This window comes from Thamnophis elegans, chromosome 4 (genome assembly GCF_009769535.1).
Source record: "Thamnophis elegans isolate rThaEle1 chromosome 4, rThaEle1.pri, whole genome shotgun sequence".
NCBI lineage: Eukaryota > Metazoa > Chordata > Lepidosauria > Squamata > Colubridae > Thamnophis > Thamnophis elegans.
This window is the reverse complement of record NC_045544.1, coordinates 118,964,452-118,990,628: the sequence shown is the minus strand read 5'-3', so window position 1 is coordinate 118,990,628 and position 26,177 is coordinate 118,964,452. Positions and strand designations below refer to the sequence as shown.

The 26,177-nt window shown below is 39.9% G+C and overlaps 2 protein-coding genes across 2 annotated transcripts; one reads left to right on the top strand and one right to left on the bottom strand.

The window, feature by feature from the left end:
* Positions 1-133: 133 nt before the first annotated feature.
* On the bottom strand, positions 134-19,043 carry VKORC1L1 (vitamin K epoxide reductase complex subunit 1 like 1). Its single transcript, XM_032215552.1, has 3 exons — positions 18,634-19,043; positions 7,797-7,906; positions 134-5,244 (listed from the first exon to the last, which is right to left on the bottom strand). Exons 1-3 carry the CDS (start codon positions 18,825-18,827, stop codon positions 5,018-5,020), a joined length of 531 nt encoding a protein of 176 aa, XP_032071443.1. The 5' UTR covers positions 18,828-19,043; the 3' UTR covers positions 134-5,017.
* A 4,153-nt stretch (positions 19,044-23,196) lies between these two features.
* Positions 23,197-25,614, top strand: NUPR2 (nuclear protein 2, transcriptional regulator). Its single transcript, XM_032215553.1, has 2 exons — positions 23,197-23,740; positions 25,439-25,614. The coding sequence occupies exons 1-2, from the start codon at positions 23,408-23,410 to the stop codon at positions 25,460-25,462; spliced, it is 357 nt and encodes a 118-aa protein (XP_032071444.1). The 5' UTR covers positions 23,197-23,407; the 3' UTR covers positions 25,463-25,614.
* Positions 25,615-26,177: the final 563 nt, after the last annotated feature.

Sequence of the window (26,177 nt, the reverse complement as noted above, 5' to 3'; positions counted from 1 at the left end):
ATATGAATGCTCTATTTAAAAAAGTGCAAGAAATGGCTGGTGTTTGGTAACTAAAGGTCAAAGAATTTATGATTTCAGTGAAGTCTAGAAACAAATTAGTACAGGAGATTACAAAACATTCTGCAAACACATCCACAGATAATTTCTACGTTTATTTTTATACCAAAAAAGTTATGTGCAACAAATAAACATTCTTACAATATTTACATGGTTTTAATTCCCCTGTTAGCAAAATTGAATTTCAATCTCAGAATATCACAGTCCTATGTTGAACCAAAAAATAAAAAAATAAGAATGGAATGACTCCAATCGAAATGGAGATGTTTTGGAGTTCGAAGCACATCAAAAAGTTGTCAGATCAAACATACGAGACAGAACACACATTGAATATTTAGGCCATGCTTAATACATTTTTTAAAAAAATGGAAACGGAATACTTCATCTTTTTTTTTAACTAGTTTTACTAGGTCATGTTTAATCGGTCTTGAAAGAATCCAAGCAAATGTTTAGTTTGTTTTGACCATTTTTTTTGTTCATACAGATCAGGAGATATTATTTTGCAAAAAGAAAATCATTTTTGACTTTGCTTTGAATCAGAAAATTCAAAGTAATTATTTTCTTAAACTTTCATCTCATTCTGGACTAGAGCCCACTCTGATATTTTCCTTGAAGAGTCACCTAGGTTGAAAAATTCCTCTTCCAAGGGTGTGGATTTCTCTTGCTACTTCTCCTTGATTCCTCCTGAAAATCAAGTGACAGAAACCTTTTCTGGGAATGTATATTGCCTAGATGCAATGGAGCCATCTGCTTCATGGATACATTTTCTGGTATCTCAAGAAAGCTGTCATCCATTCAAAACTGCATTACAAGCACTAAGAACCATACTGACTCCCAGGTATGAAGATTTCTAAGAAATCTTAGAAAAAGGGCTTATCTGACCTATGGAAAACCTTGATTTCTTGGGAAAAGGTGTCAGGGCCCTTTCTTCCTTCTGAACCATCAAGAAGTGGGAGAGATTTGGGGTGGTGGTGGTAGGGAGAATTAAACTGATCTTCAAGAAAATTACCTCCTGGGACACTGTTATTAAAAAACCCCAAACTTTTTGTCACTGAAAAAATTTCCTTCCTTCCTCACTGGCATAAAATTAGAAGCAACTTGGGTGATGAGACAGAGCCAAAGAGCAGGGGCTCCTAGGCTTTCCAAATAAAAAGAAAGGAATTGGGAGCAAAGTAAGAGTGAAAGCTGCACTTGCGAAAAACAGGGACATGCAGCATCTTCCATCATCCATATAGGTTTGGGAGTACGGCCAAGCAACCTAGTAATATTGCCGCCTTAAAGAGAACGAATGACCTTTGTGGAAGAAGAGGGAAGGCAGCAGAGAGTGCACACCTGCAGGGAGATTTGCCCACCACCTGCTTGCTGGAGGGCTTGCAAACATTACAACGCACAAGCAGGGGAAGCTCCGCTCTGTTAAAAAAATATTGGCTTGTCTAATTTGGCCCTCAGCCCAAAGTGTTTCAGCTGCCTAGGAATTCTGGGAGTTGTGAGGGGGGTTCCCAACATGTCTGAAGGGGACCTGATTGAGAACGAGTCATCCAACACAAACTCTGGCTGCATAGACCATTTGAACACCACGGAATACTAATGAAATTGGGAGATGGGGGAAGAGGGGTACAGAAGTCAGGATTTTGCTTCAAAGTACACAAGGTGACCAATACCTTCACACCTCTGTTCTTGAACAAGAAAAAAAAAATAAGAATCAACATTTAAAAGGTGTTGACTTAGAACGAGAAATGAGCAGAACAGGCAACTTTTCAGCAGAGGGAAAAATGGTGTCTGCTTGCACTCCCACCCAAGAAATTGGGGGAGAGGGGAAGTCCTAGGAAGAAAACTACAACTTCCTTGTATCCCCTATAATTGATACTGGTATATAGGCAACTATGCAACTTTATGAGCTGTGGACTTCAACTCCTAGAATTTCAGAGCCTGACTCAGGAATTCTGGGAGTTGAAGTCCACAGGTCGTGAAGTTACCATAGTTGGCCACACCCCGGTATAGATAATGGAAATCTCTACTTAGAAAGATAGAAAAGCCCCATCTCATCTGCAGACATGTAAAAAAATAAAGCCTCACACTATGTTACATTAATGTCTTAAAATAAAATTTTATCAGTGAGGGTATAAACTTGAAAATATTCTCCACATACCAATGTAACAAAAATTGTAAATTATACTCCCCCCCCCCCATCAGCTCTAATTTCAAAATTCAAGACAAGCTTTAACTGTACTCTGGTTAATACAAAATGCATTTCTGAGAAACTTTTTGACAAGGACAACAAGCAGAATTTAGTGTTTTTTTAAAATACATATATACATACATATATATATATATATACCGTAAACACCTGTCTTCTTCCATTAGACTTGCATTCCACCGTAGTTCTGTACATAAACCAACTGGACTGTTCATTTGGCAGGCATTTAAATACTGTCAGACATCCCATATTCAGCACATGTTGCTCCCATTGGAAAATAAAATCCTGCACTTTTACAAAACATTAAGAAGAATTGCATTTATACCTTAATGCTGATTTTCTTTTTAAAGAAAATGACACACAAAAAAAGAGGACCCCTTTAGACGCAGGAGGAGGAAAGGGTTTAAACGCAGACTGGAATTTTAAAAGGGAGCTTTTTCAGGAAGATCACTCTTCTTGGGCATAAGCAGGAGCAAGCATCGATGGTTAGAAAACAACAGGATTCAAGTTTTTGGCAACAATGCTCTTTGTTGTATCCTGGATATATTCTGGCCTGACCCGAACTTTTTAGTTAGCCCGTTACGACCCAAGTGCACGGCAATCTCTGCTATAACAGACACCAAAATTTGGTTTCTACCCTTAATATAAGTCTTCCAAATTTCCATCATGTGAGCAGGAGAACAGTCTTAATGATCTCAGGGAGCCCAACTGGTGAATACGCATCACAAGAAGTTGCTGGCAGATTGCATTTTGTTTCCAAAAGCTGCTTCAATCACTGAGCACTCCTTTTCGATCCTATCAATCCTGTAACTCATTCAGTCTCTGGAAATTTCTGTCACCTTCTTGCACTCCAATGATAAGCAGGCCGCTGCAACAGGTTCCTTGATCTGCCATTGCAGGAAGAAACACGGCAATCTTGCTAAGGAGCAGCTCTTCTGGTTTGCTTGGAACAGCTGTGGCCCAGATGTCATATAAGAAACTGCAACGGTTCTCCAAGGCCTCCTTGTCATATTGAGGCATACTGAGAGACCCCTGGGTAAACTAAGCCCTAAATCTAAGTATAGCAGACAAAATTTTATGTTCTGAGAAAAAGCATCTCTTTTTAAAGAACTCCAGCAGGAAAAGCAGAAGTCAGCATGGACTGCAGAGCTCAAAGCTGTCCTAATCAAGACAGCAGCCTGCCTTCTCAAAAAATACCCCCAACCTCCAGGTATGTCCTACAAGGAACCGTTTGTGATGCCAGAGTGCCTTGGTATAAGAGCAGCCCAAGGGATCACCTTCTACATACTGCAAAGGTCTGATTCATCAAAAAATACCCTTCTGCCTGGCAATTTCAAACACCCCCAATATTTGGTTTGTAAGACAGAAGGCACTTTTTTAATAAATAAAAAAACACTGCATTTTATGATATATGAATGGGAAATTATTTCAAGTTGCTCGTTCAAGTAGAACCATGACTGACTCTTGGGCCAATTTTTTACCATCTATTTCCTTTACCCTAACTGGGGGAGGAAGAGTCAATGGACATCTCCCTAAGCTTTAGCCAAATTTCTACATAGGGATTTGAAACTGCTCTGCCTCTACAGATATAAATCTATTTCTGTCCATAATCTGGGTTTCCTATACGAGCTTCACTAAATGAAGGGGAATTTCTCAGGAACATCAAAGCACCCTCCACTGACATTTCTTTATACACTCCCCCCCCTTCACTTCTGTGGAACCTATGTACAAAAAAAGCTCACAGAGGGACTGCATCCTAATTCTTCAGTGCATTCATTTACCCAGTGGGTTACTGGGATCCAGTGTCAAGTTGTAATTCTATACAGCAGCTAGAAATATTATAATCAAATTGGTTAACACTATTGGGCTGTCTCACATCTTCTGAAGTACACAGCCAATTCTGCCCCTCAAACTCCCATTTGTACAGGCTTCCTACTGATGAGGTCTGGGCAACTCAAGGTGCCCCATTCCCCTTGGTAAGCATCCCTAGACAAAGATTGTTTCCGTCCATGGAAAACAGTTTGGATGTTGCAAGGAAACCCAACTTAGTTCAGGGTCATTTTTTAATGCCATTGAATTCCTTTTCTTTAAACATATCCTGGGGGAAAAGGCATCTTGGCAAAGATCTTTTGTTGCAAATCTTCTCCAGGGAAACAAACTAAAAAAAAACATCTCAATAACACAATGAACCATTCTTCAAAAGTTATGCTTCAAGTCATCACTTGGCTGAGCTGTGCTGACCTTCTTTCTTTGCCAGGACTTTTTCTACCACTATGCACCAAGTTGTGGTAAGTGTTTTAGTTGCATCTATGTGGTCAAATTCCCTTGGCTACCAATAGACATAATGTAAACAAGGGCAATGTTTCCCTATGGTACCTATAAAGTCTAGAATAATCATGATCTCCCAGTTAAAGACTTCGCCCACCTCAATTCACGCTGAGATGGGAGACTTCCTATAGCCCACCTGGAATATTTGGGGAAGGGTAAAGAAGGAGTAAAGAATATGCCTCTGTGGACTCCTTCAAAGTAGAGTTAAAGCTTGTCTCTGATCAGGTTAAGACTTTCACAAACAGCTCCTCAGCATAGCTATTGACTGAGAAGTTACCCAGGGCCCCTATCCTTTGAGTCACTCTAACTGAATTAGCTATGATTCCTGGGGAAAGCAAGTGATATGAATAATAATTTAAAAAAATCTTTTTACTGTTAAATAAAGATAAACGGAAGCCGGGCCTTCAAACTGTCAGTCAAAATTTTGCAAAGCAGTTAATCCTGTTTGGGTGGGAGCTGCCGTTTCCAGGCCTCGTTCAAGTATACTAGTCGTTTGTAGTTGATGATCAAGAGAACGAAGTTCAGCAAGTATGTGATGACACAGACAACGCAGAATTCCTTCAGCACAAAGTACAGAATGTAAGACAGGTACAAAGATCCTATTACTGACACTATCGAGGACATCATGAGGACCAGCGCTGCTACTGCACTTGCGGTCATACCTGGAAGAAGAAGACAAGCAGTTACTGTGGGGGCTTCCTTTTGTTACAAGCAGTTGTCGATCAACAAGAACTCAGGGCAAGGGGCTAGAAGTGCACAATGTGGCCAAACCTGCCTGGTACCATTTCAAAGTCTTGTTAGTTCACTCAAGGAAGAGGTTTCTCCTCAACTGGAAGGCTTAAGAACCAATTAGTAAAACGCTGTTCACTGCATGCTGATGTGAAGGAAACAAGCAAATGCCTTTTTCCACAGAACTATAAAACTGGAAAGGGCCGGAGACCTTGCTTCATGCCAGAATCCAATGTGTGGCATTCCAAACCAATGACTGTCCGGTCTCCACATGAGCACATCCATTGAAAAGGAGCCCACCAGTTCTCCGGGTAGCTGATTCCACTCGCAAAGTATTTCCAAAATGCTGCAAACACCTACAACGTCTAATTTATGGATAATTGTTAAAATACAGCAAAGTTCACTAGCTGAGCAGAATTTATGAGAAATTTAGATACATGCATAAGAAGAGGTTTACCCATTGCTGTTCATAATTCTGATGAAATGGCAATTCCGAATTTGGAGACAGACTGCCTCTACTTTTCTGTTGCTAAAATGGAAAAGAATGGAGTCCTCATGCCCTCATCATGGACTTTCCCAGTCCCATCCAACTGACCACTGTAGAAAACAATCTACTCTCGCTTGGAAGGATCACATGCTTTGGATGAAGCACTTATGGCTGATGGTTAGTATCAGAAATGCCAAGCAAGCAGATATCCATCTCTCCTACCACCCTAATTACACGGTACACGTTCCTTCTTTCAACAGATACATTCCCAATTATTCAGGCGTTTCAAGACTGTACTATAACTTAAGGTTCTCATTAGTTTATATGTTAGCAGACCCATTAAGCACAGTCTACAAGAAAAAGTGCCAGGATTCTGAGGCCACTGATTTTAAGAACTGAAGAAACATACAGCAGCTTGCCGATCTCTTCTGGAACTAAGGTTAATACAATGCTGTGTGGGCATTAAGCACGACCCACAATTAACTGCAATTTCCCAAGTTTATGTTTGAAAAAAAAGGGGGGAGAGAGAGGGGGAAGAGAGAGAGAGAAGAGGTGAATTTGCAGGCTGGAGAAGCAGCACAAAACTGGGAACAGGAGAGGAAGACAACTGCATGAGACTCTGAACAGTTCCACACTCTATTAACTCTCTTCAGGAAATGAAGTAACATTATGACTGGGCTCAGAAAATGTAATTAAGCCATTAAGCCATAAATTAAAATAAAATAAAATATGTAAGCAGTCCAGAGTCACCATATAGGGCAGGTGGGCAGCATAAAAATGTTTTAAATGAAGAAAATTAAATAATAATAATTGTTCTTTTACTGTAATACAGTATGGGAACCCAGTCACTGTGGTATATATAAATACTACAGTGAGTTGATATGTGAGCAATCCACGATAATTAGTCAACAAACAATGGCTTAGCATAAAGTACGAAATCTAGTTTTCATACAAGTTATGAAATACTCTCTTCATTATATTAAATATGCATTTTCATAGCGTCTGCTCAGTTACGAAACATGTCTGCCCCTCTTTGAAAATCCAAAATTTACTTCATAACAGAACTAGAAAACCGGTGAAGAGGCTGAAGCAGAGGATTCTAGGACTCCTTCAGGAAATTCATACACACTCACTGTGGGTACAGGTGCCGTGTCTCAGGTGAAGAAAAAGATGCACAAGTCATCCCTATATTGTTTTACACAGCAACAATGTCATGCAAACAGAGAATGGATCCTGGGCCCACAACCTGAAGTCTTGACAGTAGGGAGAGTAGAAGAGAGGGAGTGGGAGGATGTTAGAGGCAAGGGCAGACAGGGGTGAACAGGGGCAGACACTGTTACACACACCTGCAAACACACTCACAAAAACAGCACTGGATATAATGCATCATGATTTACCTGTGCATAATCATTTAAAATCTAATTATTAAGGTTTGGGGAGAAAGAGATGGGCTTATTTTTATTAGAATTTTCCAATCTGGTTGTTCAGAGGGAATTTTTCTTTGCTGTCATCTAGGAGCAACTAAAACAGTGGCTATTTGCAAAAATCTGGCCTGGATCTAGAGTAGACACACCATGGAGAAGATTGGGAAGGGAATTCTAGCTAACATATATAAGGGAAGGAAGTAAAGAGGAAACTGATTATCAGCCCCACTTCTCCAATGTTTATTCCCCCACCACCACCCTCCCCCAAAAACCTCTGCTTTGAAATCCCTGGGAATTAACAACTTGTTCCAGCTTTGCTTTAGGATCTGCAGGCACTGTTGAGAGGACTGTGAATGTGACTTAGAGATCACATTTGTCAGGCAGGCATGAATTAAATGGGAGATTAGTGAAGCACATGCTACAATTGTTAGGACTCAATACATATTGTACAAGATTTTGATTACTAGACTGAAATAATCACCCACAAAAAAATGTATATCCTGCCTTTTTGCCTAGAGGAGCAAAACATAAGGAAGAGGTAGGTGGGAGTGAGAGATGATAGTCTGCTACTTACCAAGCAACATTTGCAGTATATAGAATACAAGACCGAAAACGCTGTTTGGTTGATTTATTGCACTGTCTTTTCCAAAAATGGAGCCTAGCAGGCCAAATCCTCGACCCCATCTGAAAGAAAACAGCCCATTAAGTCTTAAGTGGTAAGCACTTGCTTTAATAAAAATACAAATCTATACACACAATGCACTTATGTACCCCCCTTCACTATGAACAAGTCAGGTAATAAATATATAGCATTATAGGATGGATGGATGGATGGTATTCCCTTCTAATTTATTGAACATTCAGATTATGCTAAATCTTGATTACAAACTGTGGCTTACCAAACAATATATAATACAAGTAAACAATAAACTATACTTATTAAAGCTACTGTAATAAATGGTTATTAAAGCTGCTAAAACACGCTAATCTAAAACAAGACAGTCGTGCTAGTGTGATGCGTGAGCCCTAATACGTCACAAACAAAATGCTACCCATTATCCAACTAAGCCCTATCTTTAGCAGTGCAGATCCATTTTAAATAATGTGAATCCATCACCACCAATGCAAAGGAGAGGAAAAATCTAGGCAAATTTCACTTCAAATAGCAACTATCACTGTCACCCAGTTGGCTTTGGGTTTAAGGTGGGACTAGAACTCACAGTCTCCCAGTTTCCAGCCGGAGTGCCTTAACCACTACACTAAACTTACTTTCAGTAATGAACAATGGTCCATAAAATTAATTTTAAAATGCCTGGTTGTAGAGTACTTCTCTCTTTTCATCATAACATTTCCTATACCCATGCAGACTCATAATGGGGCTCCATATGTGACTCAGCAGGCACTCCCCTCCCTCCCCCAGCTCAGGAAGCTTAAATCAGAATACAGGTGAAAAGCAATAATCTGCAGAACTGAATACAGAAGTAAATGAATCATCTGCTTATATCAGCCTGAATCCTGTTGAATGTATGACTAACTTCCAGATAGGCTAAGCACTTTTCTACATTTCTGAAACCAAGAGCCAAATGGATGGGGAAGAAGATATGGGTTGAAAGTAGGTGTGCTTGTTTTTAATGCAGAAGGAATCAGGTATTTTAAAAATGTTATCACAATTTTTTAAAAAGAGAAATACAGAAAAATATACAAATTAAAAGAAAAGTGTAAATCCAATGACTGACAGATAAAGAATCCTAAGCATTAATATACTAAATTAATATAAATCACCTAAATAGGATATATATATTAATCATACAATAACATTATATCAAATTATGCAAAGAATTGTGTCCCTTCTTTTATAAGAAGGAATTGGATTTAACTCTTAGTATTTCAACTGAAATAGGGCTTAAGAAATGCTGTGTTTTAGGAGCCTGGGGATCCTTATGTGAAGAGATTTGCCCACTTTTAAGACAGTTGGAGATTTTGTTTATAGAGTTTTTCAATAATTTGGGGAACTACATAGAAAGAGGCTCTAGAGACCATATTATGGTTTAGAGCAAAGTGTCATTTTAGCCTTACAGCTCTTTCACAGATTTGATCTTTGACATATGAAAGGGGGGTCAGGCTTCAAGGCAAGGAGACATTTTCCCTAGAAAGCATGGAGACACAATTCTATTCTTAGTAAAAATGATATTAAGGGACTAAATTGAATACTGAACATTCAGAATCAGTATACAAAAACTATTTGTTCAGAGACCAGAAAAACCAGTTAAATATTTCCAAAACTATGTGCCATCACACCTCTAGATTAAGAAGCAGTACATATCTGATTTTTTTTTTGGGGGGGAGGACGACCAGTTAGACTGGTAGTTTTTAACTAAGCCCTACTGCGGAGTCTGCAGTGTCTCTGTATGCTGGCTTGTGTGTTCTCCAACACAATTCTCACAACGCTTCGCTGAACGTACTCGCTCTCCCAACGGGGAGCTTACCTAACAGTTTTCAATCAATGAAAAGGGGAAACAAGAAAGGCAAATTGATTTAAACACACCAATTTTAAAATATTACTCCAAGAAGTTTGCATTACTGGTTAATTCAGTTATTGCATTCATAGCCTACACTGTGTGAATGAGTCTAAGCCACCTGAACCCTAAAACATGGGGCTTGCGACCCAATTCAATTAACCTTTTTGAGAAATGCACAAATACTGGCAACTTGGCATTAATCATGCACTGGGTGTACAATATATACATACACCTGTGTAAAATAGAGCCCATAGTTCTGAACTTCGTCACACTTTGTGTTTTCCTTGACTGTTGGCATAAGAGTTTGACTGCTCAAGACAACAATGCACAATGCCACATCTTGCTAGGCCCACACTATCTTCGGCTTGAGAACAGAATGTTAAAATTGATTTTTAAATTAGTGCAACTTTTTAGAACAGTTGGGGACAACCATTAGTAAGCAACTGCCAACCATAAAATGTAAGTCAGATTGCTCGTTGGTAAACAGCTTTCACCTGACTAAAAACGTGAACTGCAAAATAACTGTGCCACCCATCTATTCTCTGCTCTCTTCTACCCCATCCTAGGAATTAAAAAGATGCTAGTGAAGTAACACATGTTTTATGTATAAGAGGCACGCTTTGATCCTGGCAACTCCAAGGAGAACAATTGCAGATGGGAGGAATAGATGGTACATTGAATAGGGACACTGTTTAGCTGTGCAGAATTGGTTTCAGTAATGTGGCTAACAAATTCATTAGTAATGGTTTTAGCGTGCTGGCTTAACTTAGCCATCTGGGGCTGATTCAATAAATCATGATTATGGGAGTTTAATACAAAACTTCAGCAGCGGATTTACAGAAGGTTGGACAGAGAATACTGGGTGGAGAGATCCAGTTGCCAAATAGTTTTAGTTTTAGTTTACTTTATTGTACCTTGTGCAACAAAATTAAATATATGATAAGGCAAGTTCTATACTTATATAGTGTATTTATTTGACATATACCGTATTTTTCGGAGTATAAGATGCACCTTTTTCCCTCAAAAAAGAGGCTGAAAATCTGGGTGTGTCTTATACACTGAATACAGCATTTTTTGCCTCCCCAAACCCTGCCCACTTCACCAAAATGGCCGTGCATAGCATTATGGAGGCTTTCAGAGAGCTCCTGGGGGCTGGGAAGGACAGAAATAAATGAAAAACAGGCTGTTTTTCGCTCAATTTTGCCCCCCCCCCCAGCCCCCAGGAGCACTCTATAAGCCTCCTAAAAGCTATGCATGCATTTTTTTTGGCAAAAAACTGGCCATTTTTTGCTCGTTTTTGTCCCCCCACCAGGAGCATTCTACAAGCCTCCTAAAATCTATTCATACCTTTAAAAAAAAAAAAAACACAGGCACATTTTTGCAAAAAACGGGCCATTTTTGGGAGGTCTGCAGAGTGCAAAAACCTTTTTTTTCAATTTGCCTCTTCAAAACCTTGGTGCGTCCTATACTCCGAAAATACAGTATTACATCTTTTCTACATTTGTACATTGCTCGACTCCCAAAAACACTACATAGTTCACAAAGGAAAAAAATACAGCAGTAAAAATAAGGAAAATGATGACAAAAAATGCAATAACAAAGCATACCCATTCCTTGAAAGGGCTTCCTAGCCAAAGGCCTTCTGAAACACAAGCAGTTTGAGGCCCCTAGATGTTTGGGAGAACCTCACTCCAAAGAGAAGGAATTAGATGTGGCCGAATTTATATAATCCAACTATCTTGAGATTGTTCATCAGTCCTACTCAAAGAAAATCCATGGGTACTATTCAAGAGAGCAAATTAATTGCCTTTGGGCCATGTAAGTATAGGGTCTTTTTACAAAACCTTCTGTTCAGGTCAAAGCATACATTTTATGGTATTGATAATAGATTAGTTTAACATCTAAGTGAAATTTTCTCAATGGTTTAGCCACATTAAAATTAAAGTGGTTTGATTTCTGAGTAGGCCTCTGTGATTGAATTGTGAAAGGAGTTATATGCAATGATCTCAACAGCTTTTAATGTCTGTGGTAAAAAAAAATTGGAGTTGAAGTGAAGAATTGTAGTGAAATGTCAACTTCTGGTCCAAAAAACTCACATTATCATCTGAGTCCAATTCTTTTATGCAGACTTCCATGCCACTGCCAATTAATAATGCTTTTCCAGACTTCTGCCTGGATAACTTCAATTAAATTCAGGAATATTAATTATTTCATGAATGTATCCCAATCACTGTTAAAATATTATTTTTCTCCATTTGAATGTATTTTAATAAATGTTTATATTATTTTTAACTGAGTTGAATTACAAGAGAATTTCTAGATTCCTCAGTAAATTTATGGAGAGCAAAAGCATATCCAAAATTTGGAGAAAGGCAGCAGACATGCAGTGAAACAAGGAGAGTACAGAATTAGAAAAAATACTATCTGATGAAAAAAGCAAATGAGCTTCCTAGATTTTTTTTTTTTTGAACAGTCTACTTCAGTGCTGCAACCACCAAATGTGTTTGGACTGCACTGTTCAACATTTCCTAACTGTTCCACTAGAACATTCACAAAGTAGCTGAACAAACTAAACTGTGGCCCAACTCATTAGAAAACGTATATTTGAAACTTTGTAATAGGTATGCAAATAATATATATTTTGTCAATGTTACGAAGATAACATAAACATCAGCCTCACCATAACCTAACAAACAGATAACAGAGGAGGACCATCTGAATATGAATATGATTTTCCCAGTTGCAATTTATGGCTGCGAAAGTTGGACCATAAAGAAGGCTGAGCGCAAAGCATTGTGGCCTTTGAACCATGGTGCTGGAGGAGACTCCTGCAAGTCCCCTGGACTGCAAGGTGATCCAACTGGTCAGTCCCAGAGAAGATCAACACTGACTGCTCTTTAGAAGGCCAGATCCTGAAGATGAAACTCAAGTACTTTGGCCACCAAAGGAAAAGGAAGGACTCAATGGATAAGATGCTGGGAAAGATTGAGGGCAAAAGAAGAAGGGGATGACAGAGAATGAGGTGGCTGGATGGAGTCACCGAAGAAGTAGGCATGAGCTTAAATGGACTCCAGAGGATGGTAGAGGATAGGAAGGCCTGGAGGAATGTTGTACATGTGTTGCAATGGGTCGGACAAGACTTTGCAACTAACAACAACATGAATATGCATCTATTGTTATTATTACTAGTACGCTTGGTCACACAGTCAGCCAGATGTTTAGACTAAACTTGGCATTTTTATCCTCCACTACCTACTGAGTCCTTCCCAATGACCTAGATAGGCAGCTATTATTGTTTAACAATATTAAAGGCACTGTCATAAGATGTAAGCTGTTCCAAGTAAACCTCCTTTTTGCAATTGACTGGTGGTTATTTTGTTAATACCGATGGTGTTCAAATAGTGTTCCAGATGTTTTGGGATCCAAGGAATCCATTACTATTGGTACTATCTTTGTTTTCTTTTGCCATATCCACAATTCATATTTTTTGGTTTTTCTTACCGATAATTGCTAAGTCTCAAGTGTTATGTGGCAGGTGCTTGTTTCAATTGTAAACTCCCAGAGAACTTTAGCGTCATCATTTTCTATTACTTTCTATTATTTTGTGGCCCCACCGGTTCTTGCCTGCAGGCAATATTCCAATGAAGAATTTTTGCTACTTTGTCACACTGTCAGTCTATGCAATTTTTCTGTAGCAACGAATTAGTTCGTCCACTGATTCTTTCACTTTTTATTCTTGTCTTTGAATCAGTGTTGACTCCTGAAGACTGTCTGGAAAATCTCTGCAAATTTTCTTGGCAAAATTTTGGAAGTGGCTTGCCATTGTTTTCTTCCTATGATTGAGAGAAAGGGACTGGCCCAAGGTCATCCAACTGGTTTTGTGCCCAAGGCAGGACTAAAACTCACACTCTCCCAGTTCCTAGAGTGATGGCATAACCACCAACAAAATTACGATTATTCATACTGTCAGAGGGGGGAGATATTACACTCAAGCATTCTTCATCATGCCCAAATACACATTTAACTGAGAGATCCTGCCAACTCCCATCAGCAGCCATGAAATTATGAAAGGAAGCAGCAGCAGCAGCCTTTCCACGTAATTATACCCAATGCTTTCATTACTACATGTGGAACTAGTAACCAAGAGATACACTTATTTTTTTCTTCTGACTTTTTCCCCCTTCTGTATTGTTCCTTTTCTATCATAAGCTGCAGGCAACAACTTTTGGATTTCTGATCATGGTACGAAATACTGGGAAGCTTTTTTTAATTGAACTGTGGGACCATTAGTAATATCTAAACAGTACAACAAATATCCACATGCAAGTGGACTAAAAATCAACAAGGCTGGACAAATGAAACAAGTGGGAAAGGGTTGTTCTTTCCTTTGTCCGACCTTTACTCACCTAAAGATATTGCAGTAGCCCACAAGATTTTCTTTCAGATATACGGTACATATACTTGTTTACTGAGACAGAGATAGACAAATCCTTTTTTGCTTAAATCTAGCCAAAGCTCTATGTCCAATTACTTTTCACAGAAACTAGCATTATTTGAACTGTGCAAACTGATGAATACAGATCTAAATAAAAGTGCATAAGGTTCTGTTACATTATTCTTAGATTACTGTATACAAAAAGATGCAATTTGTTTTCTTGCCTAAGTCGAATTAGCTACAGTTATTTGATACTGGCTCTACCAGTTTCAGTTTAAACCTTTTCAAAATTCAAATCCAGTTTGATCTGTTTGTCATATATCCATAGCAAGAAATCAAACAAAACAAATCCATGGACACAATCTCGGCAAGCTCCCCTTTGTCACTTTCTAAATGCCACACCTTTCCTGCATCATTATTTCAACCACCTCACAATTTTACAGACATTTCCTAATTCTAAACTGAAAACCACTGGAAAATGTTTTTTCCCTGCACACAAGTGTCCTATAACTGTAAAATGTTCAGATGTTACTCAATTTCTGAAAATATGATACTAGTAGAAGATGCCCTCTCTAGCAAGAACTATAACATGCAGGAGATTCAACCCAGAAGAGATACTCTACAAGTGCTGCTGTTGTCAGAAGTCAGTCAACCTCAAATTTAGTAAGAAGCTAAAAATATTCAGCTTGTCACCTATAGGAAGCTAGGCAATCAAAAAGAGGGTGTGTACAATACTTCACATTTTTTAGCTACAAATGGCTAACTTAAAATACAAATGAAGCCAGCTTTACTAACTATTCTGGAATTGCAAGGCTGGCATTATTACTTTCTTTCAAGGCATAGCAAACATGAAAAGTAATTACAGATAATCCTCGACTTACAACAGTTCATTTAGTGACTGTTTGAAATTACAACAGCACTGAAAAAAGTGTTTTATGACCATTTTTCACAGTTATGACCTATGCACCACCCCTATGATCATATGCTCAAAATTCAGATGCTTGGCCTCTGGTTCATATTTATGACCATTGCAGCATGAGTCATATTACCCCGTTTGTGATCTTCTGACAAGCAAAGTCAATAGGGAAAACAGATTCACTCAACAACCAAGTTACTAACTTATCAACTGCAGTGATTCACTTAACAACTTTGGCAAGAAAAATCATAAACTGGGTTAAAACTCATTTAACAAATGTTTCACTTACTTAAACACTGAAATTTTGGGCTCAATTGTGGCCATAAGTCGAGGACCTATTCTATATGCATATGAGATATCTGCAGTTCTATTAAAAATGCAGTGTCTTTGCATGCCACCCAACAAGTTTCAAGGGAACTCAGAACCAAGTATTCTTACTCCCATGAAACTTAATTACACACATCACTTAGAAACTCTTGCAAGTGGTCCACAGATTTGTTTCAGGATTTCTGGACTTATGCAGGGATGCAGGACTAGAAAATAATCAAATCTCTGACATTGAGCAAACAAATTCTTGCCCTGCTCCCTTTTTTCAATGCAAAGAAAGCAAATCCAGTGGCAGAAAAGGAGATGAAACACAGCAAAGAGCTCTTCTTGATTTTACCCACTTTAAACATTCCCCAGATTTATTACTAATCCATGGTCTATAGAAAAATATAGTTCTCCAGCTAAAGTGGTTCACTAGTGCTGTTCTTATACATTTTGTAGTCATCTTATATGATTGACATTCCTTTATGTTACTTAGTTTTTCTGGCTTAGCCCCTAGCCTTAGGTTATTCTGATTTTGAACTGACCCTTTAGATTTGACATCCTACTCTCCAACCAAGATAACTATGATTGCACTCACTAGCTGTCTGTTCATTAAAACTGATGTGTATTAGGTGAGATCCAAACAATGCTTATCCCTCAAACCAGAACAAGGCACAGATTTTCTAAGAGAAAAGTGAAGATAGGTCAGTTTCATTGGGAAATCTTTATTGGCCAACCGGGAATAGGGGTCAAAGACTCTCAGTGTATCTTATTAGGCAATTTACCTCTGAACCCAACTGCAACTGAAAAGATAATATCAACTGAAAAGATATCATATTGTCAGAGGAGCATTGGGGGGGGGAGGATGATAAATCAAACAGCAAGGATTCTGTTACCAAAATGGGTTTAATCTACGTTTTGCACAGTACATATACATTTTGGTTCTGAACTTTAAAAAACAACAACCTCAATATCCAGCACTTAAAGCAGTGGCAAAAATATTTTTCCCAATTTTAAGTCAACAAATGTAAACAATGTAACGTTGAGGCAATTGCTTTGAATTGAAAAAACTAAAAATATGAACTTTTATGTAACGTTGTTTGAAATCTTGCAAGTTTTATAAATCTGGAATCTACAAACTGTTCTCACTAAGCTAAAGTAGACTGAAAAAGTGAACATTACCGGATTAATAAATAGTTGTGTGAATACTGCAAAAATTAAATGATTGCAAGTACACAGTAGTATTGAACACACAAAACAGTAGAACTAAATCTCTCTATTTGCAAAATATTATCCAACCTAAACAGCAGCAAGTCAATCTTCTGGGGGGAAATTACCAATGATACGCTCTAACAAGTTAATTCAATGATATGCAAGAATATTTTGACCCCTATTTTTAATACCAAACTTTGGAAAATTTACCTGCATAAAAATTGAGAACCTCTTTTATTGCTGAGTGTAAACCTAAAAGCTTCACCAAGCAATATCTAACAATGTTGAAGATTGTCAGCAAATGTCCAACTTCAACTTCTTTCAACACTTAAGACACAAAGTACTTATTGTTAAGTGATAAACATTTTTGGAGCAGGAACATCTATTTAGCCATAATAAAATACATGCTTTGATATGTTCTGCACAAATGCACTTCATATGAAAGGAATCTTTTTTACTATTTGCAACAGGACTAGTTCCATAAGAAACCTCTACTCAGCATTTGGCCCCAAATGTTACCACACCAAAACTCTACTGAAATTCTGCTAGTAAGCAATAACATACTCATGCTTTAGAGACACCTACAGGCATGGTTGAATTTAGTCTTCCTCCAGATATCTAACTTTTCTAAATATTTCCTTTCCTTAATTTCTACAAACTACCCACTCAGTTCATTCAGGAGGGTCGGCAGACATCAGATAAAAAATTATCACAAGCTCTTGATTATTGAAGCCTACACAGTATACAGCCAAAGTGAAAATAGTTCAGGTTCACACCCACATCAGTGAATGCAGCCTCACCCCATTCTTTCAATTCTCTGCTTCAGTCCATTCAACAGCCACAAGCACATTCAGGTACTAAGCATACACTAATCAATTTATCAACACTGATTAGCAACCTACCCTGGAGACAACATTTAACAGGCTAGACAAATAATGGAAAGATCCTAATTCAATGTTCTGAGCTTTCATGGAGCTTTTCCATTTAATTCAGTTGTAAAGTGTTGAAGCTCCCTAAAAATTCACTCACAAGATATAAACAGGAAATGATTGGCAATTACAATAAGTTTCACAGATCTGCCATTATCAAATGAGTTTGATAATGGGTTTCTCATTAAAATCAATTTTTGTTAGTAAATTAGTAACTACTACTACTAGTAGTAGTAGTAATGCTAGTAATATTAACACTGCTTAACTAAACCTAGTTGGTATGTTACAGTATTTTGCTCTGTCACTCTTGTTAAATAATTCCCCCAACATTGTCAAACTATTCAATAAGGCTGCATTACTTAGTCTTCTCATCATTCCTATCACCCATCTCCTCCCACTTATGACTGCATGACTGTAACTTGTTGCTTTTATCCTTACAATTTATATTGATATTGTTTCCTGGTTGCTTATTTGTACCTTATGACTACCATTAAGTGTTGTATCTTATGATTCTTGATGAACATATCTTGTCTTTTTATGTACACAGAGCATATGCACCAAAGACACTTGACCAATAAAGAATTCTATTCTATTCGTAATACTAAGCTTTTTCATCTCCTTACTTTTTGTCTCCCTTCTCCCTTTTATTTCCTTTCTTGTTAATTAAAAACAACATTCATCATTCTGATCTGAAGAAAACTGGTCCAGAAAAACAATCAATACTCTTTGCATCTCTTTGGCTGTGATTAACAGCTCTGTAACACAGGCCAACATTATTAACAAGGGAGACTTTAGAGAAAGAAATTAATATTGGGAATGAATTATTTCTGCGATTCTTGAATTAGTAAATAAGTTTTCGATCACGGAGGGGTTTTAGGCAAAGTCTCAGGGCTGAAGAAACACCCCCTCCAAAACTTGAAGGACAAGTGAATTTGAATCAGAATCGTTTTGGAGAAAGGATGAGCAACTCTACAAACACTCAGCAGCTCTCCTAACTTTCGCACAATCACGGCTCGCCAACGGAGCAAATCCCAAACAGTTCCTGGCGGCTTCCGCCTCAACCCCCACCCGTATTCTCCCGCTTGCTTGACCTGGAGGAGATGGCAGAGGAGCACCGGACACGCTCGCTGAGGTCACAGAGTGCCTGATATTGGAGGTCGCGGCCCTTCTCACGCTCCAGGTGGTAGGCGTAGAGCGAAAGAATAATCCCGGCCAGACACACGATGTAGCGGGCCACCCGCTCCCAGCGCGGCACCGAGACTCGCAGCAGGACGGGCGCCGCCATCTTAGCCCAGCCCTCGCTTAGGCGGACCCGGCAGGAGACTCCTCGCCCTTGTGCGCGCGCAGGGCACGCCACACCACGCCGAAATGCGGAGCGCGCGCACCACTCGTTTATTGGCTCGCCGCCGTAAGGAAAACCACGCCCACTTTCTCCTGGCGTCGACCGCTTGCCGGGCCATGGGTGTTTCTCCTCCTCTTTTTCCCCCTGCTCTGAGCAGAACGTGGCGCTTTTCGTCGTAACAGAAGCGAAACCAGCTGACCAATCATTCGCGAGCGCGGGAGGCAACCCCGCCCACCTGTCTCTTAAGAATATAACGACATCGCGAGATTTGCAAAGAGTGCAAAGTGTTGCATTCGTGGTCTGGTTTTGTTTCTGGCTCTCACAAGCTGAGATTTATTGCGTGAACATTTTCCAAGGATTTTGTGACCGTGCATCTAGAATAGCTTGCAAGACACAATAGCTCAGCTGTTCATCTATGGCTTATTTAATAAACTAACTAGCGGAATTCATCCATTAAATGCATTGCAGTAGCTAAAAACTGAATATTTCAAACACCCTTTCCCAGAAGCGCTCTAGCAGTGCACAATTCTAGCCCTGCTTCCGAACTTGGGTGCGATTTTATAGTTTGTAGAGCCTGTAGTTAAAGCACCAGGTTAGAAACTAGGAGACTTATGAGTTCTAGTCCTGCCTTTGGTATGAAAAATCTACTGGGAAACTGAGTCTCTCTCTCAGCCCAAGTGACCACACAGGACTGTTGTAGGGAGAACAGAAGGTGGAAGGATATTTTTTTATAAAAGTTATTTATAAAAATAAAAGGTGGGATGTAAATAAAATACCATTAAATAAAGAGCAGCATACTCATTGTCTCTCAGAATTCTCTTGCACTGTTTTCAAAAATAACCTATCCTGTCTTGCAGAAAGGGATTTGGATACTGTAACTTTTGTTTGTAACCTGGATATACAACTCCCTCATGCACATGGGAATTCCATGTCTGAGATGAGTCAATGCGAATTGAAACTCAGACATGGCTGGGCATCAATGAATGGGGTGAGAGCTTGCCTTTCTGTTTACTACAAGGGGTAAGCAGATAAGCAGACAGCTGGTCAAGTTTGAGGATGATACCAGACTATTTGAGTATGATATGGGTGTAGGAGAAGACTGTGTTCGGTAATAATACACACAAAAAATGTCTTGTGGTTCTTAAACTAAATATGAGCCAGCAATGCAACTACCAAGATGTGAATGCAGTCCTAGGTTGCGCCAGGGGTGGGTTCCTGCCAGTTCTAACCTCTTCTATAGAAGAGGTTCCACAAATCTGCAATGCTATTTAGAACTGGTTGCAGCTCCCTCCTGCCACCTGTCCGCACATCATCAAGATGAAGAATGAGAGGAGGAATTCTGGGAGATGAAGTCCACAAGTCTTAAAGCTGTCAAGTTTGAACACCCCTGGGTTTTTTTTTTCTAAAGGGTTAGTGGTGTAAGCTTAGGTCTTATAACTTGGCAGCTTTAAGACGTGTGTGCTTCAAATGCCAGAGTTTCTGAGGCAACATTTTGGTTGCTAAGCAAGAGCGTTGTTAAGTGAGTTTCACCACATTTTACAAGTTGGCCATGCCCACCCAGTCACATGGCTGGCAAGCCACTCCCACCCAGTCACATGGCTGGCAAGCCACTCCTACCCAGTCACATGGCCAGCAAGCCACTCCCACAAAGCAGGCCACACCTACAGAAGAGGTTTGAAAATAAATTTGAAACCCACCACTGGGCTGCACCCACAAATATTCAGGAGAAGTCATACCTTTCTATTATGTATCAGTCAAATGGCACGTACAATATTGGATCCAATTCAGAGCATTGTTTTAGGAAGTAATGGATGAATTAATCAGTGATGGTGAAACTTTTTGGCACCGAGCACCCAAACAGGAACGTGCAAGCATGTGCATGTGCCAGAAACCCAAAGACCAACTGGGTTGCGCACATGCCTGGGTTTTTTTGGCCATTTCTGTTGCTGTTTTCTGGCCACTTTGGGGCCAAAAACACCCTGAAAACAGCCTGGCAAATGGTCTGATTTTGGGGGTATTTTGGGGGCCGTTTTCAGGCCATTTTCTGGCGCTCCAGTGCCCGTGAAGACCAGCCAGTGATGGCACACATGCCCACAGAAAGGGCTCTGCGTACCACCTCTGGCACATGTGCCATAGGTTCGCCATCACAGAATTAGATCATTACCAGAGGAGAGGTAACCAAGATAATAAGGGGACTAGAAAGGGGGGGGGGAGAAACAGTCAGGAGTTGTTGAATATATTTAGCCTGGAGAAAAAAAATCATTGAGTCCTATCTATGATAACTATGAAAGATGAAAGAGCGGAGAAGCGGAGCCAACTTGTTCTGGTAGGACAAGAAACAAGGGTTTAAATAATAAAATAGATTTTGGTGAGTCATCAGAAAAAAAATCAACAATGGTACAGAGTGCCTTGGGGATACTGGAAGTGTTGAAACAGAGGCTGGTGGCCATCTGTTAAGGATATTGTAGTAGACAATTCCTGCAGTGAGAGCAACATTGGGCTAGATATTTAGATCCCTTGAGTCTTTGAAGATGCAACCCTTAAATTCTATAATTCAATAAAGGAAAATGGTTGGATATGTGGCTGATCCATGGCACAGGTAGTATTTTCTACTAACAGTAATGGAGCTATATAAATAACTTTTGACACATTTTGGAAGTGGAATCTGTCAGGCATTGTAGCAAAACCTCCAGAGAAATTCCCAGACACTGAACATGGTACGGTTACGGTAATACCAAGATTTGAACTCACCTAAAGACTTTTAGGTACATGACATAGCACAATTAGATAAAAAACTTTACTGCATTCCAGCATGAAGCCATATAAGCCAGTTGATTGCCCTCTGTTGAATTCTCTCCTGTGCTCTGCCAGTATAAAATCAGGCATGCTATGAGGAAAGTAGTTTTGCTCCCTCTCGTCAAACACTAGAGCCAAGAATTGCCAAATACAGCTGACTAAACAGAGAACAAAAGAACGTATTTAACAGAATACATAATTATGCTGTGGAATTCATAGTTATTTGTGATGCACAGTGGTGACTAGTTTCAAAGGTAAATCCATGGAGGACAGGTCTCTTAATGGCTTAAGACTCTGTTATCTCTGGGTCAGAGTTAGCCTACCTTCAAATACAAGCTGCTGGAAAGCAGTGGCAGTCTCATCTGCAGAGACACGTGCTTAATTACTTTGAGAAACCAAGTGCTGGTCTCTAGAAAAAGCTTTGATGGCTTCCAGAAAATTTGCTGTTATGGTTTTCTTTCAAATGAAGTCTCACTTCACTTCAGTTCAAAGAAACAAAGAGATTATAGTGCAGGGCTGTCAACCTCCCAGCCCACGGTGTGAGTTTCTAGTGGGTTTCACTGCAGTTTTGAGTATTCTTATTTTGTAGCTGTACCATTGTTCTTTATGTTTTAAGCAGGAGGTAGCTTGTCAACTAATAATGAGGAAACATGGAGATAAAATTTGTGACTAGAACTTGAACAGAGCCTTATTTGTGCCCAGCAAAGATGATTCTGCTGATAATTTCCAGAGCGCCTGGTAAGAAATATCCACCAAGGGCTTCTCTGTATTGTTTTCCCTTGTCTTTATACTATACATTTTTAATGTGCACGATTCTAAAAAAAGTGGGGGGGGAAACAAGGGCTATTTTGTTTTGTTTGACTTTTTTCAATATTTACCTGAAAGTTTTCATTTTAAAAAAAATTAAAAATTCACTTTTCTCATTTGTAATTAATGACTCTCATATAGAATGAAATTTTGAACTGCAATACTTTAAACATAGACTGAAATTAATAGCACAAATCATAAGTATTTCCCTTTTCTTTATACTGTGGAACAAAGTTTCAGAACTTTGGCAAGTTTAAGATGTGTGGACTTCAATTCCCAGAATTCCATATTTAGAAGTTGCTAAAGTTGAGAAACACTACAGGTGGTCCTCAATTCACAGCAGTTGATTTAATGACTGTTCAAAGCTACAACAGTACTGGAAAAAAGTGATTTATGACCATTTTTTGTAGTTATGATCACTGCAGTATCACCCTGGTCCCCGTGATGAAAATTCAGACGCTTGGCAACTGACTCATATTTATGATGGTTGCAGTGCCCTGGGGTCATGTGATCACCTTGTGTTATACCTTCTGACAAGTCAACAGGGATGCCAGATTCACTTAACAACCATGTTAACTATCAACGGCAATGATTCACTTTATAACTATGGCGGAAAGGTCGCAAAACAAGAGGCTAAAATCCCTTAGCAACTGTCACGCTTAGCAACAGAAATTCTGGGGTCAATTGTGGTCCTAAGTCGAGGACTACCTGTATTCGTAGATGATAGATTTGCAGGTCTCCCCGTTTCTAACCTCAGAACTGCGTCACCACGGCAACTCCGAGAGCAGGAGAAAGGTGCAGCATTAAGATCCGGCTCTGTGACGCAGGTGGGAAGGACCCGCCACGGCCGCGTCTTAAGGACTCGTCAAGAAGCGGGAGAGGCAACATTTCGGGGCGGGAGGCGAAGCCCAGGCGCCGCCATGCGAAGCGGACGGAGCGGCACAAGGGCGTCCGTAGTAGCGGCGCTCTCCTCTGGGTCAGAGGACTCCGAGTGGGAGGAGGAGCGCGTGGCGCGGCTAAGGGAGCGGGCGTGGCGCGATGGCCCGCGGGGCCCCGGATCCGGCGGGAAGGGCCGCAGCCGCCGCTCCCGGGAACAGCGCACCAATTGGCGCGTCCCGGCCGGCCACGAACGGAAGATCACCGCCAAGATTCGCGCCAGCTTAGCTAAACGTCGCCTCCAGCAGCGCCCGGGGAGAGGACCCAGATCTGCCCCGCTGCAACCCAGAAAACGCGCAGAGGCTAAGAACGCGAAGGTGCGGGGCTTTGCCGGCGGATCAAACAAGCATCGTCCCGCTCTCAGGGCCTTCCACGATCTGGGTGCCTTTTAGATGGGATAAGCTACAGCAGGTCGTCTCCCAACCTTGGCAAGTTTAAGACTTGTGGACTTCAACTCCCAGAATTTCTCAGGCAGCTGCTGGCTGAGGAATTCTGGGAGTTGAAGTCCACAAGTCTTAAACTTGCCAAGGTGGAAGGCTGAGTTACAGTACCTCCCCACTCCAGGCTGCACGGCTGATAGTCAGGGGGAATAAGGCTGCCCCCCTCCCATACCTGCCCCCTTTATATTCTTTGCCCTCCCCTCCCATTTCAAAGGCAATAGAATTGTAGAATCACTCAAGGCAAGAGCCTTGTATTATCCCAAACAAATAGTTGTCAAGTCTATTTTTGGAAAACCTCCAGTGATGGAGCAATGATTAGGGGAATAATAAGGGACCTTCGACTGTATTTATAATAATAGCTATGCTGCCGGAAGTCCTGTTTTATTTATTTACATGTCAAACGTGTATGAGATAATAGGTATAGGTATAAACATGGACATGAACACAGGTAATGGGTACAAATAAATGGGGACAATAGAACAGGGATGGTAGGCACATTGGTGTACTTACACACGCCCCCTTACAGACCTCTTAGGAAAGGTCCACGCTAGACAGTTTAATGTTAAAGTTATGGGGGTTTGAGGATGTAACAACAGAGTCGGGTAGTGCATTCCAGGCATTGACCAATCTGCTGCTGAAGTCACATTTTCTCATCTGTTGTTCTCATCTTCCCCAGTACTTCCAATCTCTCTCTTCAAAATATACTTTGGGTGTCTAGTTAAGCTTTCCCTTTCCTTTGAGTGACTATACATTCCATTTCAGTCTTAAAGGAACCATCATTAGAGCAGTATTCCATAGCCTTCCCCATAGCTGGTTGGGGAATTCTTGGACCCAAAGTCCATACATCTCAAAGATGCTAAGTTGAGAAATACCGATATGGACTATTTTTCCTTCTCCATATGAGTTCCAACCAGACCTAACTCTCTAGCAGGTGGTTTCCTGGTGAAGTTAGGAAGCTGTTCCTTGATGAATGCATGTGCTCTTCAGTATTTTACAAAATACATTACTACTGTTTAGCTCTTCCTATCAGTATTACTGTTTTGGAGATGTTTTCATTTTCTTGGTCATCTCATTATGATACCATCCAGTAAAAAATGGATAGAGTCCAAAACATCCCTTGTGAACTACACTGCTGGTACAATTGGCTTTCAGGAGTCTTTCATATTGTAAAATCTTTTGAAATAGGAAAACCAGCTTCTTTCCTTGTTTATTCAAGACTAGAATGTTTTCCCAAGTAAATAGGCATATTGCTAATGAATACATCTAATTTTCACGTATAGGAGTAAAATGCCTCCAACAAACATTTTTTAAGTCTCTTTCACAGTGGTGGGTTTCAAAAAATTTTGCAACCTCTTCTGTGGGTGTGGCCTGCTTTCCGGGTCCACTAGTGGAACCTCTTCTAACCGGTTTGGTAGATTTGACGAACCAGTTCTACTGAATAGGTGCGAACTGGTAGGAACCCACCTCTGCTCTTTCACCAAGGCAGTGGACTTTGCTTCCACAGATCTATTGCTGCCAAAACTGGGCAAGGTTGGGCTGCATATTCAAGGCATCTTTTGTTTCTGTTTTTTCCAGACTCCAGAAATGGTCACCTGCTGAGCACCTTTTCCCACAATCTCTGACGGCAGCTGCTTTGTAGTTGAAGAACCTCTCTTCAGGGTATGCTGCTGTGTTTCAGAGTCGCCATCCGCTTCAGTTCCCTGTTGTGTTACTTAGAAACCATTTCTTCTCAATAACATCAAATCTGGGCACTTCTGCTCCACATTTTGCATTATTACATATTTTCCCACTTTTATCTGTGAGATAACAGATTACTCTGGTGTCTCCAGATCACACTTTGAAAATCACTGGTCTAGAAAAAAGAGCCATTCTTGATACACCTGAGTGAAAAATTGAATGAAAAGGACCTTGGATGAATTGTTGCCTTTAAAATGTAGGTATCCAAGTTGGTTTAGAACTGAAAAGAATCTGGTCCCTTAATTTAGGAGAGAGAGACTAATTTTGTAAAGTTACTTCCCCCTCTCTCAGTAAGAACCCCAAGTACTTCAGGCAAAATGAAAAGTTTATAAAGGCAGTGTTGTCAAATGATACATTTGACAGTAAATGTGATGCATCAGAAAGCAGCAAATTAATAAAAAATATTGATTAGATGTGAGAAAAATCAGGCACCTTAAAAAGAGGGGTGGTTTCAAGTCTTTATATAGAGTACAGAAACATATTCAGTAGATGTGATATAACAGAAAGTGATCAGACATTAATTACATGTGAGAATTGAACAATAGAAAACATTGATTCTAGATAACATTCTGCAAAT

Bases quoted from the DNA above. Each gene is read 5' to 3' on its own strand.
- VKORC1L1 (XM_032215552.1), bottom strand. From the start codon at position 18,827: ATGGCGGCGCCCGTCCTGCTGCGAGTCTCGGTGCCGCGCTGGGAGCGG. The intron at 7,907-18,633 runs GTCAAGCAAGCG...GTTTTCTTTCAG, and splicing joins TCCTCTGCCATCTCCTCCAG to ATGGGGTCGAGGATTTGGCC. The intron at 5,245-7,796 runs GTAAGTAGCAGA...TTCTTCTTCCAG, and splicing joins TATACTGCAAATGTTGCTTG to GTATGACCGCAAGTGCAGTA.
- NUPR2 (XM_032215553.1), top strand. From the start codon at position 23,408: ATGCGAAGCGGACGGAGCGGCACAAGGGCGTCCGTAGTAGCGGCGCTC. The intron at 23,741-25,438 runs GTGCGGGGCTTT...TGTTTTTTCCAG, and splicing joins CAGAGGCTAAGAACGCGAAG to ACTCCAGAAATGGTCACCTG.